The sequence below is a fragment of the Cetorhinus maximus genome, chromosome 8, assembly GCF_964194155.1.
Source record: "Cetorhinus maximus chromosome 8, sCetMax3.hap1.1, whole genome shotgun sequence".
Lineage (NCBI taxonomy): Eukaryota > Metazoa > Chordata > Chondrichthyes > Lamniformes > Cetorhinidae > Cetorhinus > Cetorhinus maximus.
In genome coordinates this window covers 141914724-141931579 of record NC_135886.1, presented here as the reverse complement: position 1 = coordinate 141931579, position 16856 = coordinate 141914724, and the positions used below count along the sequence as shown (strand labels likewise).

General features: G+C 45.5%; 1 protein-coding gene across 1 annotated transcript in view; it reads right to left on the bottom strand.

Moving 5' to 3' along the window:
- Nucleotides 1-7526: 7526 nt before the first annotated feature.
- The window catches only part of LOC144683222 (uncharacterized), a 75576-nt gene continuing 66246 nt past the window's right edge, over nt 7527-16856 (bottom strand). Inside the window, exons 17-19 of the mRNA XM_078546178.1 lie at nt 15024-15062; nt 13908-13973; nt 7527-7627 (exon numbers count right to left, since the gene is read on the bottom strand). Of these exons, the coding sequence (XP_078402304.1) occupies nt 7542-7627; nt 13908-13973; nt 15024-15062 (191 nt within the window). The 3' untranslated portion in view covers nt 7527-7541. The remainder of the gene's footprint in view (nt 7628-13907; nt 13974-15023; nt 15063-16856) is intronic.

Here is a 16856-nt window from a genome sequence, read left to right as displayed (position 1 = left end):
TCCATGACAAACTTTGACATTTAATCTCCCCATGCCCTCTAACCTATCCCTGACCCACCCCTTTTTTCAACAGCATAAAACCCATAACATTTCTGCCTCTCCAGTTCTGACCAAGAATTGTTTTGGATTTGAAATGTTAACTCTTTTTCCCTCTCCACAGTTGCTACCAGACCTGCTGAGTCTTTTCCAGTACATTTTGTTTTTATTTCACTGTACTTAATTGGCTATAAAGCTTTTTGGATGCCCTCTTGTCATGAAAGGTGCCACATAAATATGAGTCTGAGTCTTTCTTTCTTCCTTTCTGCTGTTGTAATAAACCATTAAAACTTACAAATGTTGTGTGGGTTGCAACTTTCCACCTCAAATTACATTAAAACTCTCCTAAGTCAGACTGTCAGTGGGAAAACTACTTTTAAAAGTGTTGGCATTTACCTCTGGTATCTGTTAGTGGCACTGTGCTTGTTATTTTACAGGGTTAAGTATCTAATGCATAACATTAAGGATAAAGCCCACCAATGGTACAATGTTGCAGCAGGGAGACTTGGCATCAACCTCCAGGGTAAAGACATTGGGCGGGATTTTTCGGGACCCGGCAGGAATGTGGAGGCAGAACCAGAAGCGGCTAGCAAAGGCCCTCCTGTTCCGACCTTTGCTCAGAGCGCGATCTCGTGCTGGCCAGTTAGTTAACAGCTTGCAGGCGGGGTCGCTGAGCACTCAATTTCCGGAGATGGGCCTTTAGGCAGTGGCTGTGTCATCACCTGATGCAAAAGGAAGTGCTGGCATGAGATGGACCTCGATATTCTAGCCAGACCGCAATGAAATCGCAGCTTCAGTGAGTGTTGAAAATGCAGTGTGCTGACGGTGCAGAAAAGCTCTGAAGACACAGGGCTGAGATAGCGTTTGACCTCTGCCGTGGCGGGTCCCCAGAGCATTACCCTGGGTCTCTGAATTACTAGTCCAGCAATAATATCACTATGCCATCATCTCCCCAATATGTCAAGCACAACTGTTGCACACACTCCAAGTGCTATTTTCAGTTCATTTGATGTGCCTAGAGAGATCATTACGGATTATGGTCCACAATTTATTGGTAAGCCATTTCAGATTATGTGAGAAGTGGAGTATCAATTCTCCTCATTACCCAAGATCCAACAGCCTGGCTGAATGTCTCATTCGCATGGTGAAATCCCTAATTCTCAAATGTAGACAGACCAAGCAAGACCTATGTATTGTGATGTTACATCTGAGAGTGACATCTTTAAGTGCTACTATTCCATCGCCGGCAGAGCACATGTTTAGCAAACCAGTGCATACCAATTTACCTACTCTTACCCATTCTACTCTCTAGGAACCTAGAGCTCAACTTTTAAACCTGCAAGAGAAGATGACCAACATGCATGATAAAATTACGGGTACCTAACTGCTAAGTTTACAGTTGGGACAACAAAGTGACATCTAGGATCCCACAGAAGGCAGCCAGCCCAGGTGACAAGTATTTACTCAGAACCAAGGTCCTATGAAGTCATTGCACACAAAACCACAATGGTGAGGCGTAACCAAGGACAAACCAGATCCATTTCAGCTCCTCAACCACCGTACAGTCCTATTCCATCTAGGACAAGGTCCCAAGTGCAATCAGGTACAACATCTAAGAAGGACAATCCCGCGGATCACTGTGAGGAATCAAAGAAACCTGCAGACTAGGTTACCATTACGAGATCTGGGTAGGCCAGCAGATTACCTCTACACTTTAAAGACCCATGGGTCCACCCATCCTATACACTTATGGAATGGTAACTAAAATGAATATGTATTGTAAATAGTTATACTTCCGTGGAAGAGGGAAAGCATCTTTAAAAAGGGCAATGTTGCAATATGTCTTTAAGGGATAGCAGCATACCATTGCTAGAAGGGAAGTGTGCCATGTGATCCACCCTCAGTTTCACTTTGGCCTGTAGCAGAGCACAGCACACACAGCCCTGCCGCTGATGTCTTCAAGCTTTCTATTCATGTATAAATGTTCTCATGTGTCTAGTCTCAATAAATAAACACACGTTTACCCAATCTCTTACGAATGATTGGTGTCTTTACGTCATGATTAAAAACATGACATGTGACCCCTCCAAAGAGCCAGTGGTCTGTAACATCCCAAACAGGCAGCACATGCGACATCCCCTCCACCCTACTCCCCCCAACAGCCAGTAGTCTGCAACTCCCCATGATCCTCACGAGGAAGCCACAGTGGAAACCCGCTGTGGGCATGGCAGAGGTACAATCCCAGGTGGCCCCACCGTTCAGTGATGAGTCCCTGAATGTCCTCCTCCAGGATACTTTGATCAAGGTAGAAGGTCCTTTTCCCCAGGGACATGGGGAAGGAGGGAAGTTTAACCAAGCCAGCCTGGATGGAGAAAACAAAGGAGGTCAGCAGCCATGGAGTCATCTGGAAAACCTGGCAGCAGTGCCGCAAGGTCAACGACCTTCTCAGCTTTGCCAGGATGAGTGGCAAACCTCAGTTCCCTATTTGTGGCTGGTAGGGAGGGTGGGGGCGGGTGGTGGTGTGCAAATGGATAAGTGCTGGTGTGGATACTCAGGAGGGACAGCCCACTATATTGTGGCTATGGATGGAGGCTGCAGCATCTTCTGGGAAAGGAATGACTGTAGCTCATGTAGGATTATGGGGAGTTGCAGACTAATGGCTGTTTGGGGGAGCGGGGTGGGGGGTCACTCCAGGGAGGCCCAGTGCCACATGTATGTCATTTGAAATAGATGCTGCAGCAAGGATGCAAAGTGATTAGGTGTTGTGTTTGCTCTAATGCAAACACTAACATCACTCTCATATTTCCAGCCGGAGAAAAGGGCCCAGAATGTCAGAGAGAGGGCCCTGCTGGTTACAGAGTCTCGATTATCACCATCCTGACTCCCATGGAGGTGGTGGATCTAGAGCTGGCGGGTATCAGGGCGACTGCTCCATCACTGACAGTGAGGCTGGAGGTCAGTCACAGGAGAGCGAGTTGCCTCATGGCCGTGAAGGATGACGTTCATGTGTCCTCCAATGTACAGATGTGAACTGCAGCCAATTCTCCAGATTGAGCTCCAGATTGGAGGGCTGATTATTTGTTTTCTCTCATTGGTCAATCACGGGAACAGAGAGCTGCTATCTCCAGAGGACACCCTTCAACCTCTGAGGAAGAAGGGGCATCAGAGGGTGCAGTGCTACATCACTCCCCCACATCTTTCACCAGTGCAGATACTGTCATAACTTGATACAAGTACAACACACACAACTGGCCAGCTGTCGGATGCTCTGACAGCTGAGACCTCTGAAACTGCTAACAGTTTGGGAAACCAGGCCCAGGCTGATGACGAGCTTCTGGGGGTTGTCCATAAGGTGGCAGATGCTGGATATACAGCTTGAGGTTTGTAAAGATCTGGATGCATTTCCAGAGGGCAAGGAAGTGAAGGAGTCCATCCAGGCCACAAGTGGTCCGATCTCCTCCATCGAGAGATTGGCGATGCTCATAGAGAGCCACATCCAGCAGACCAATCAGTGCATGCTGAAAATATACATAGACCAGCGTGCCATCATCTTGGTAAGGCAAGAGGGGGATGAGGTGCCTGGAGTTTCCACCAGGCTCTCCTCCTTCTCAGGTCAGCAGGGAGGTACAAGTGTGCCTTACAATGGAGGAGGAGTGACCGCCTTTTGCATCTGGGGGGGGCGGTTCTCTCAAGGTGCTCTGAGTGTGAACAGCACTTCCTCAGCCCCTCTGTCAGTGATGCTGGCACCTCAAGTTGCCATGACAACAGAGAAAGATCCTATGCTTGTGCAGGACCCTCAGCATTCCAGGGCCCACCATGCCTTAGGCAGCCAGAGGACAGTAGCCAAGGTCATCCCAGGCAGGACAGCAAGGTCAGCAGCCTGCCTCTAACACAGTTGGCAGTGAAGGAGGAGCATATTTAGCAACACTGGTAAAAGAATTCAGGAAATCCACAAAATGCACTTGGGCCTCGAGGGTGATTGGACAGTTAATGATTCTCTGCTTGTGTGTAATTATTAATGTAATAAATGTCTGATTTTAGTTTATGAAAGCATCCATCCAGTGTTCATCCAGCAGTGTAAGGGTGGCATGCGTCGACCCTGGGGTTGCCCGCAGGCGACCAAGTTGTGTGTGCTCATCATTTGCACATTCTAGAAGCACCAGGGGTCAGTGACCGAAGGGGGTCCGGACTTCCAGCAAGTGAGAGTGGCTTTTGTGTGCTTGGTTTATGGGCGTTTATTTGGCTTATTTGGCTGCAGTGGTAAGGGTCAGCTGACGTGTGTTGGTAAAAGTGCCTCCTCAGCCTAGATCTTGGCACCCCCAAGCAGTCCCTCATGCTTATCAGAATGATCTGGCTCCTCTTTGACTTCACCCTCCTCGCCTGAGGGTGCTTCACAATCCAATGTCTTCACTAGCCAGTGCTCTCCTCCTCATCAGCGCTGGGTTATTAGACCACCATTATCTGGGAGACCCTTGCTGGGTCATATTAAATAACTCCACCCAATCGATCCAAGTACTGGAATCTCATTTGAAGAGACTGATGGTTACTCTAGTCATTGTGTGGCTGATGTTATAGCATTCCTCTGCCTCGGTACTTGGGTTCCTCACTTGTGTCAGCAGCCATCTCTTCAGTGGATATCCCTTGTCACAGAGCATCCATTCCTGGAGGCTGCAAGGGCGTAGGGTGCAGGGTGAGAAGTTGTAGCACCTGGGAGTGTCGGAGAATGTAAGCATTGTGACTGCTCCCAGGAAAGGGAGCACACACTTGCAGGGTGTGTTGGCAGTGGTCACAGACAAGCTAGATGTTGAGGGAATGAAATCCCTTTGAGTTAATGAAGGCCGCTGGCTGGCCTGTGGGAACTTTGATGGCCACATGCATTCAGTCTATGTGACCTTACACCTGGGGGAATCCAGCCATTGAGCTGAATCTTCTGAATCTCTTGGCCTGACCGTCTGGATTCCCCCCGCCCATGCACCCCTCCCAAATAATTAATTGAAAATGTATGCACTGGTTGCCGTTTCTGAAGAGGGCATCTGTCAGGACTTTGATAGAGCTATGTCTGACTGATTAGGACACATCACACAACTCTATTGGGCCTCTGGAATTAACCTTAAGTGTAGAAGTTCAAGGCCGCAGTGACCTTCAGAGCTACTGGTAGTGAATGCCCACCAATACAACCGGAGCTCACCTCCTCCACAATCATGGCACACAGCTTGGTCAGGACAGGTGCAATCTTTGGTGAGGCTGCTCCTCCAACTTCTGGAGGTAGCTCATCCTTTGTGGACCCTGGCTACAGGGTACCTTCATCTCTGCACTGGTGCCTCCTCGCAGTCCCCTCTGTGGTCTTCTGTCGCTTATTCATCACCAGGCTGCCCTGCAGCTTGCTTGGGTGTTGCTGCTGTCTGGATCCATTTGCATTTACAGAATCACAGAATCAGAAGGCTTGAACTCTCTCTTCAAAGTTCTTTTCAACTTTCCCTTCCAGTACTTGTTGACTATCGGTCTCGTGCCAGTATTTAGCCTTAGATGGAGTTCACCACCCACTTTGGGCTGCCCTGCTCTCAGGCTTTCCTCCTCACTTTCTTCTGGAATGTACAATGCCCATGACACCTGGGCACTGTCAGACTGACTGGTAGGTACTGCAACACTGTCAAGCCCCCCTCCACCCCAACCCCTTCTCAAATCCCTCTTCAGTGAGCCTTGTCCAGGAGCCGCAACTCAAATCAATCATCTACTCCTTTCTGGGAAAGTGAGTAAAAAGCCTCACTGCACAGCTCACAAGTACAGCAATAAAAACAGTTACGCCCCATTGCCAACCTTTAAAAGCTACAGAAGCTCTGACTCACTGTGTTCCCCTCTTGCGTTTCAAATTTGTGAGAGGCGTCCCCTCGCGGCTTGTCTTACACTGCTCATAAAATTGTGACTCTCCATCCTAAACACAAAGTCTGAGCTGAGAAGAATCACCCTCTCTTCCTCTGATCAGATAACTGGCCCTTAGGAATAAAACAAGCCCCATCCAGGAGAATTTCACGACTGTGAATTAGTGCACCTGTTCCTCATCCCCAATGCCCCCATTAAGCGGGAGGCTGGGCCCTGGGAATATGAAAATTTATTCCTCAGCGAAAAAGAAATGCAAGCTTCAGGAAGGGAAAGGTGACTCAATGCAATTTCCTCACCAGGAGATTTTTCCATATGCTTCCATGTCCTTGCCATTCCCCAGCCTTCCCTGTTCCCCCTTTTCCAACTATCCGCCACCCTTCCACATCCTAGTCAGACATTCCTTAGGTCCATCTTCTTTTCCATCTTCCTTTCCCCACTCCCTCCCTCTTCCTCTTCCTCTCCTCTCCTGCCTTCCCATTCTCTGTCCCCTCACCCGTCCCCCTCATCACTTGGGTCAATTATTCTCGTTTTCACTATGCTTCACCTGAATTGTGCTCAGTTGCAGCAGATCTGTAACTTATGTTTAATTAGCAAACCCAACAATGCTGAACTATGTGTTTACCTGGTATCGGTTCATGCAATGGTTTTTCCTGGCTTTGTTTTTTAGTTACACTTGTTACAAAGTGTTTTGCTGTATGGACATTAAAAAAAAATCTCAGTTAACAAGGTCATCTTGCTATTATAATAATCCATTTTAAATTACAAATGTTGAGTGGATGGAACTTTCCACCTCAAATTGAATTGATAGTCTCCAAAGTTAGGCTCTGTCTATGGGAAAATTCATTATCTGAAAATTCAGTATCTGTTGTTCACATTAAAGGTATCAACATTTACCCACATTATCTGTTGTATCTACTGGTGGCACTGTTCTTGCCATTTACAGGGTTAAATCCGATACATAATATTTGGTGTAAAGCCCATCAATTGTACCATGCGGTGACAGTGAGATTTGGCATTAAGCTCCAGTGTAAATTTTAGATAAGTGTGCTTTTTCAATCCATTCTTTCAGATAACTCTGATATTGGGAAAGGAGGATGTGATTTTAACTCCCCGACACAGGAACTCAGACATCAGCTTCCAAAATACCACTCCTGATATTTTGAAAGCTGCCATTTCCACTATAGACAGAACTTCTACTTCACTCCAGCCCAATAAATCTCATCCCAAAAATATGATCTCTCCACTACTCTCCATTCTGAGCACAAGAAACAATTCATCACTGAAAAATCCTGGTTTGATAGAGGGAAAGCTAACTCAAGAAAACCCCACCACCCTCCAAGGGAGTTTGCTGCTGTTTCCATGTCCCACCCCATGTCCTTCACATCCCCCCTTCAACGGCCTTTCTTGATCCCCCCATCACAACTTTCATATGCCTTCCTAAAGTTCAATGTCCCTCTTTATCTTCCTTTTCCCTCTCTCCTTTTCCTTCTCTTCTCCCCTGCTCCCCCATTCCCTCCCATTTCACCCTATCTCCCGCTTCACTTGATCCAATTATTTGCTTTGGCTTCTCACTGTGCTTCAATGGAATCATGCTGAATCACACCAGAACTGCAGTTTATGTTTAATTAGCAAACCCAATGTTGTTGAACTGTATGTTTACATTTTGTCACAAGCGTTGGCCGCTCCAAAATCAATTTTATTTCACTGGGTCCTGCAAGAAAATTGCAAAAACATCTCAATGAACAAAATCATCTTCTGTTGTATTAATCAATTATATATTACAGAACCATAGAACCATAGAAAAGTTACAGCACAGGAGGCCATTTGGCCCATCTTGTCCATGCCAGCCCGAGGACACCCAGGTGCCCTTTCTAATCCCACCTTCCTGCACCCGGCCCATAGCCCAGCAGCTTACAGCACTTTAGGTGCAGATCCAGGTACTTTTTAAAAGAGTTTAGAGTTTCTGCCTCTACCGCCAACTTGGGCAGCAAATTCCAGACACCCAATACCCTCTGCGTAAAAAAGTTCTTCCTCATGCCCCCCCCCAACACACCTTCTGCCACTTATCCTGAATCTATGTCCCCTGGTTCTAGAATTCTCCACCAAGGGAAACAATTTTATCCTGTCCACTCTATCTATTCCCCTCATAATTTTGTACACCTCAATCAAGTCACCTCTCAGTCTTCTTTGTTCTAAGGAAAAAATAACCCCAACCTATCCAATCTCTCCTCGTAGTTACACTTTTCTAACCCTGGCAACATTCTTGTAAACCTCCTCTGCACTCTTTCCAGAGCTATTACGTCCTTCCTGTAATGTGGTGACCAGAAGTTCTGAAAGTTGCAACTTCCCATCTCAAATTCTAATGAAACTCTCCTAAGTTTGCTAAGTCTAGTCTTCTTTCTGAAGTGAGTTCAGGAGAATTTTCTAGATCAGTACGTTTCTGGCCCAATGAGGAAGGAGGCAATGCAGGATCTGGTTGTGGGGAATCAACTGGGTCAAGTGGTCAAGTGTCAGTAGAGGAACGTTTAGGGGGCAGTGACCACAGCATTGTAAGGTTTAGATTAGCTATGGAAAAAGACAAGAAGCAAACCAGAGTTAAAAACAATTCACTGGTGGAGGCCAATTTCAGTTAGGTGAGAACAGTCTGGAGCAGATAAATTGGACTCAAAGATTGGCAGGCAAAATTGTAATGGAATAATGGGCTGCCTTTAAAGAGGAGATAGTTCAAATACAGTCAAGGTACATTTAACTAGGGAGAAAAACCACAGCTCTCTGGATGATGAAAGAGGTAGAGGGTACGATGAAGCAGTAAAAGGGTGCATATGATTGTTTTCAGGTTGATAATGTAATTGAAAACCAGGCTAAATGTCCGAAGTTTAGAGGGGAAAGTGGAAAAAGAAATTAGAGAGCAAAGAGAGAACATGAGAAGAGACTCACAGCTTACATAAGCAAGAATCCTAAAGTCCTCAACAGGCATATAAATAGTAAAAAGGTAGTAAAAGGAGGAGTGGGGAAGTTTAGGGATCAAAACAGTGATTTACACATGGAGGCAGAGGGATAGCTGAGGTACGAAAGGAATACTTTGCATCTGACTTCACCAAGGATGAAGAGGAGGTGGTTGAATCAAGGAATGGGCTAAAGATTGATAAATAGGATATAGTACAAAGGCTGGCTGCACTTAAAGTTGATAGATCACTAAGAACAGATGGTGATGTTGCAGAGGATACTGACAGAAGTAAGGGTGGAAAATGCAGAGACACTGGCCATAATTTTCCAATCCTCCTTAGATACAGGGATGGCGCCAGAGGACTAAAGAATAGAAAATGTTACGTCATTGTTCAAAACAGTAAATAAGGACAAACACAGCATTCATTTGAACTTCATTGGTGGGAAACATTTTGAAAAAAGAATCCATCAGAAAGTTAACAGATGATGGTGTATTGGTATTGTCGCTGGACTAATAATCCAGAGATCCAGAGTAATGCCCTGGAGGCTCGGGTTCAAATTCTGGCACAGCAGATGGTGGAATTTGAATTCAATAAAAATCAGGAATTTAAAACTGATGATGACCATGGACCATAAAACCATTGTTGTAAAAACCCATCTGGGTTCACTAATGGCATTTAGGGAAGGAAATCTGTCGTCCTTACTACACGTGACTCCAGACCCACAACAATGTGATTGACTCTTAAATACCCTCTGAAATGGCTGAGCAAACCGCTACAAAGTCACAAACCGGATGGACCACCTAGCATTGACCAAGCGCTGGAACAGGCTCCATCGACTCTGCAAAGTCTTCCTTACTAACATGTGAATCCATCAGAGCTGTCTCACAGACTAGTCAAACAACAGCCTGACATTATCATCCTCACGGAATCATACCTTACAGATAATGTCCTAGACATCACCATCTCTGGGTATATCCTGTCCCACTGGCAGGACAGGCCCAGCAGAGATGGTAGCACAGCGGTATATAGTCTAGAGGCAGTTGCCCCAGGAGTCCTTAACATCGACACCGGGCCCCATGAAGTCTCATGGCATCAGATCAAACATGGGCAAGGAAACCTCCTGCTGATTACCACGTACTGCCCTCCCTCAGCTGATGAATCAGTGCTCCTCCATGTTGAACGCCACTTGGAGGAAGCACTGAGGGCGGCAAGGGTGCAGAATGTACTCTGGGTGGGGGGGCCTCAATGTCCATCAGCAAGAGTGGCTCAGTAGTATCACTACTGACCAGGCTGGCTGAGTCCTAAATGATATAACTGGGTCTGTGGCAGGTGGCGAGGGAACCAACAAGAAGGAAAAACATCCTCACCAATCTGTCTGCTGCAGATGCATCTGTCCATGAAGGTATCAGTAGGAGTGACCACCGCACAGTCCTTTGGGAGATGAAGTCCCACCTTCATATTGAGGATAACCTCCATCATGTTGTGTGGCACTACCAATGTGCTAAATGGGACAGATTTCAAACAGATCTAGCAACTCAAGGCTGGGCATCCATGAGGCACTGTGGGCCATCAGCAGTAGCAGAACTGTACTCGAACACAATCTGTAACCTCATGGAATGGTATATCCCCCACTCTACCATTAGCAACAAGCCAGGGGATCAACCCTCGTTCAATGAAGAGTGCAGGAGGGCATGCCAGGAGCAGCACCAGGCATACCTAAAAATGAGGTGTCAACCTGATGAAGCTACAACACAGGACTACTTGTGTGCCAAACAGCATAAACAACAAGTGACAGACAGGGCTAAGCAATCTCACAACCAATGGATCAGATCTAAGCTCTGCTACATTCAGTCGTCAATGTGGTGGACAATTAAACAACTCACTGGAGCAGGAAGTTCCACAAATATCCCCATCCTCAATGATGGAGGAGCCCAGCACATTAGTGTAAAAGATAAGGCTGAAGCATTTGCGACAATCTTCAGCCAGAAGTGCCAAGTGGATGATCCATCTCGGCCTCCTCCAGAGGTCCCCAGCATCGCAGATGCCAGTCTTCAGCCAATTCAATTCACTCCATGTGATATCAAGAAATGGCTAAAGGCACTGGATGCTACAAAGGATATGGGCCCTGACAATATTCCCACATCAGTACTGAAGACTTGTACTCCAGGGGAAGGTGATGGCGCAGTGGTATTGTCACTGGACTAGTATCCCAGAGGCCCTAGGGGTTCAAATCCCACCACGGCAGATGGTGAAATTTGAATTTTTTTTTTAAAATCTGGAATTAAAAGTCTGATGAAGACCATTGCCGATTGTTATAAAAACCCATCTGGTTCCCTAGTGCCCTTTAGAGAAGGAAATCTGCTGTCCTCACCCTACATGTGACTCCAGACCCACAACAATGTGGTTGACTTTTAAATGCCCTATGAACAAGGGCAACAAGAGCAATTAGGGATAGGCAATAACTAGCCAAAGAGGCCCACATCCCATGAACAAATAAAATTTAAAAACTTGCCTCGCCCCCAGCCAAACTGTTCCAGTACAGCTATAATAACACTGGCGTCTACCCAGCTATGTGGAAAATTGCCCAGGTATGTCCTGTACAAAAATTGCAGGACAAATCCAACCCGGCCAATTACCGCCCCATCAGTCTAGTCTCCATCATCAGTAAGGTCATGGAATGGGTCATCAACAGTGCTATCAAGTGACACTTGCTTAGCAATAACCTGCTCACTCACGCCCAGTTTGGGTTCCGCCAGGGTCACTCAGCTCCTGACCTCATTACAGCCTTGGTTCAAACATGGATGAAAGATCTGAACTCCTGAGGTGAGGTGAGAGGGACTACCCTTGACATTAAGGCGTATTTGACAGAGTCCTGTCTGTCAAGGAGCATCAAGGAGCCTGGCAAAACTGGAGTCGATGGGAATCAGGGGGAAAGCTCTCCACTGGTTGGAGTCATTCCTAGCACAAACGAAGATGGTTGTGGTTGTTGGAGGTCACCAACCATCTTCAGCTGCTTCATCAATGACCTTCCTTCCATCATATGGTCAGAAGTGGGGATGTTCGATGATGATTGCACAATGTTCAGCACCACTCGTGACTCCTCAGATACTGAAGCAGTTCATGTCCAAATGCAGCAAGACCTGGACAATACCCAGGCTTGGGCTGACAAGCGGCAAGTAACATTCGCGCCACACAAGTGTCAGGCAATGACCATCTACAACAAGAGAGAATTTAATCATCGCCCTTTGATGTTCAATGGCATTACCATCACTGAATCCCCCACTATCAACATCCTGGGGATTTACCATTGACCAGAAACTGAAATGCACAAATAAATACTATGGCTACAACAGCAGGTCAGGGGCTAGGAATTGTGTGATGAGTAACTCACCTCCTGACTCCCCAAAGCCTATCCACCATCTACAAGGCACAAGTCAAGAGTGTGGTGGAATACTCCCCACTTGCCTGGATGCATACAGCTCCCACAACACTCAAGAAACTTGACACCATCCAGGACAAAGCAGCCCGCTTGATTGGCACCACATTCACAAATATTCATTCCCTCCACCACCGATGCACACTAGCAGCAGTGTGTACCACCTACAAGATGCACTGCAGGAATTCACCAAGGCTCCTTCGACAGCGCCTTCCAAACCCACGACCACTACCATCTAGAAGGACAACGGCAGAAGACAGATGGGAACACCACCTCCTGGAAGTTCCCTTCCAAGTCACTCACCATCCTGACTTGGAAATATATCACTGTTCCTTCACTGTCGCTGGGTCAAAATCCTGGAACTCCCTTTCTAACAGCACTGTGGGTGTACCTACACCACATGGACTGCAGTGGTTCAAGAAGGCAGCTCACTACCACCTTATCAAGGACAACTAGGGATGGGTAATAAATGCTGGCCCAGTCAGCGAAGCCCACATCCCGTGAATGAATAATAAACAACTTGGACAAATGTAGATTCATTAAGGAAGGCTAACATGGATTTGTTAAATAAAAGCAAAATACAGTGGATACTTGAAATCTGAAATAAAAACAGAAAATGTTGGAAAAACTCAAGGTCTGGCAGCATCTGTGGAGGGAGAAACAGAGTTAATGTTTCGAATCCGTATGACTCTTCAGAGCTAAAGAGACGCCGAAATGTGATGGATATGAAGTTCACTGAGTGACATGAAACAGAATGTTTGTTTCTCAGACTCAAGGACAGTACATAGTCGGGTTCCCTGGGGGTCTATATTAGAACCACTGCCTTTCTTGATCTTTATTAATGGCAGTGCTTGGGTATGCAGAGAAAAATTTCAAAATTTGTAAGCATTGTGAACTACAAGGAGGATAGTGATGGACTCCGAGAGGACATAGACAGGTTGGTGGAATGTAGATAAATGGTAGATGTAATTTGATGCAGAGAAGTGTGAAGTGATTCATTTTAGTTGGAAGAACGATGAGAGACAATATAAAATGAAGGATACAGTTCGAATAGGAGGCTGGAGCAGAGGTACCTGGGTGCGGGGGGGTAGCGGTGGTATGTGCACAAATTGTTGAATATGTCAGGGCATGTTGAGAAAATGTTTAATAAGGCACATGAGAACGTGAGCTTTATAAATGGGGGCGTAGCAGGAATTCGGGCCCTGGGAATATGATAACTTTCTACTAATGAAAAGAAAACCCAGGTTTAACATTGGAACGGTAAGTCTATTCGACCCCGTAGGAAAGTTTGTCACCTGTTTCCCTCTGCCTGTTCCCCATTCACCAACCTTCCATACGATTTCCCATCCGTTTACAATGCCATTCCAGTCTTGGTCACACCTACCTCCCTTTCCCAAAGTTTCAGCTCCCTACTGATCTTCCTTTCTCTCCCTCTTTTTCTCTCTTCTCACCTGCCCTCCCATTCTCTACCCCTCACTCATTCCCCTCTTCACTTGGGCCTATTACTCCCACTTGCCTTCTTGCTTTGCTTCACTGCTGCACAGTTGCAGCAGATCTGTAACTTAGGTTTAAGTAGCAAACTCAATGATATTGAGCTAGATGTTTACCTGGTTTCGATTTACGTGTTGGCTTCTCCTCAACTGGTGGTTTTTTTCGAGTTATAATGCGCATTGCTGCATGGACATAACAAAAATATCTCAATTAACAAAGTCACCTGCTGTTATAATAACCCATTATCGAGTACAAATGTTGTGTGGGTTGCAACTTTCCACCTCAAATTTAATTTAAACCTCTCTTTATGTCAGGCTCTGCTAATGGGAAAATTCATATTGGAAGTGTCAACATCTGCCTGCAGTATCTGTTGTATCTACTGGTGCCACCATTCTTTGCATTTACAGGGATAGTGTTTGACATATAACTTTACATAACTGTGGGAGTGAGACTTGGCATTAGGCTTTGGTCTATATTTGTGTGAGTGCTTTTTCCAATTCATTCTTTACGATTACTCCAATATTGGAGGAAAACAATGTGATTTTAATTTCCCAACACACACACTTCCAAAATACCACTCCTGATGTCCTAAAAGCAGTAGCTGGGATAGACGGAGATTCCATCTCACTCCAGCCCAGTAAATCTCATCCTCAATATAATTATCCCTAACCACTCTCATTCTTAAGTACCAACACAGGAATGATAGGCCATCACCCATCCTCACTTGTCCCACCCCCTGCTAATAGGATATTTGCCTCTAAGAATAAAACACTGAGCAGAAGTCTGGGGCTATGGACATAGGCACCTATTCTAATCACCACCTTTTTCCCATTAAAGAGGAAGCCTGGCCCTGGAAATATCAGAAACAATTCCTCAATGAAAAGAAAATCCTAGTTTAATAGAGGGAAAGCTAACTCAAGGCACAACCCCCCTGCTCCTCCACTACCCCAGAGTTTCTGGCATGTTTTCCTGCCCCAGCACAGCCCATTTCCATTTACCCTTCCCTGTCCCCTGGTCACAACTTCCATATCACTTCCCAACTTCCTTTTCCCTCTCTCCCCTATTCTCTCTTGCCCTCCCATTCCCTGCCCCTTTACCTATCCCCCTCTTCTCTTGGGTCCAGTTACCCACTTTGTCTTCTCATTCTGCTTACCCTGAACTGTGGTCAGTCACAGCAGATCTGCAACTTGCGTTCAATTAGCAAACCCAATGATGTTGAGCTGAATGTTTACCTTTTGCTGTCTTCTCAGTCGTTTGTGTTTCAGAGGTTTCTGCATGAATATCACAAAAATGCCTCATTTAACAAAACATTTACTCTATATGTTTTACAAATGCTGTAAGAGTTGCAACTTTCCATCTCAAATTCCATTAAAACACCTCTAAATTCTCAGTCAACACTTCTTTCTAAATTGTGCTCAGGAGAATTTTCTAATTTAACAACAACAACTTATAGTTATATAGCGCCATTAATGTAATGAAACCTCCCAAAGTGAAAGGAGACACTGTTGGATCTGTTTCTGGAGAATAAGGTAGATCAAGTGGATCAAGTGTCAAGGAGGGGAATATTTAGGAGACAGTGATCATAGTATCAAAACATTTAGATTAACTATGTCAAAGGACAGGAGCAATGCATTGCACAGTCACTACACTGGGAGCAACACATGGGGCAGAGGTAAGAAATACTTCTCCTTGCATTATTTCTTATCAAAGCACCAAGTTCCTCTTCCGCTCCATGCGATTTACAGTTCTCATTTTCCTGTCAGATTCCATTCTCTGAATGCCTGGTAAATGAAGAGCCCTTTGGCATATTATTTCCATATGTTTAAAGGAGCAGCTGTGGTTTGTAGTGGGGTTCCACAGGGGTCAGTGTTGGGAACCTTACTTTTCCTGATATATATTAATGACCTAAACCTTGATGTACAGGGCACAATTTCAAAGTTTGTGGATGAAACAAAACTTGGAAGCATTGTTAGCTGTGAGGAGGATAGTGTAGAAGTTCAGAGGGACATAGTTGGTGGAATAGGAAGACAGGTGGCAGATGAAGATCAATGCAGAGAAGTGTGAGATGATTCATTTTGATAGGAAGTACATGTAGAGACAATGTAAAATAAAGGGTCCAACTGTAAAGGAGGAGCAGAGGTACCTGGGTGTATATGTACGTAAATCACTGAAGGTGGCAGGACAGGTCGAGAGAGCAGTTGATAAAGCATACATTATCCTGGGCTTTATTAATAGAGGCACAGAGTACATGTGCAAGGATGTTATATTGAATGTTTATATGTCACTAGTTCAGCCTCAGCTAGAGGATTGCAGCTAGTTCTGGATGCTGCACTTTAGGAAGGAAGTGAAGGCATTAGAGAGAGTGCAGAAAAGATTCAAGAGAATGGTTCCAAGGAAGAGAAACCTCAGTTATGAAGATAGATTGGAGAAGATAGGATTGTTTTTCTTAGAGATGCTTGAGGGGAGATTTGATGGAGACATTCAATAGTATGAGGGGTCTGTACTGAGTAGATAGGAGGAAACTGTTCCCACTCATGAAAGAATGAAGAACGAGAGTGCACAGACTTGAAGTAATGAGTAACAGAAGCATAGAAATATAGAAACATAGAAAATAGGAGCAGGAGTAGGCCATTCATTATGATCATGGCTGATCATCCAACTCAATAGCCTGCTCCTGCTTTCTCCCCATATCCTTTGATCCCTTTTGTCCCAAGAGCGATATTTAACTCCTTCTTGAAAACATACAATGTTTTGACCTCAACTGCTTTCTGTGGTAGCGAATTCCACAGGCTCACCACTCTCTGGGTGAAGAAATTTCTCCTCATCTCAGTCCTAAATGGTCTACCCCGTATCCTCAGACTGTGACCCCTGGTTCTGGACTCCCCCACCACCGGGAACATCCTTCCTGCATCTACCCTGTCTAGTCCCATTGGTGACATGAGGAAATTTTTTTTCACACAGTAAGTGGCTAGGGTTGGAATGCACTACCTGAGACTGTGGTGAAGGCAGGTTCAATTGAAGCATTCAAAAGAGAATTAGACTGTTATTCAAAAAGGGAGAATCTT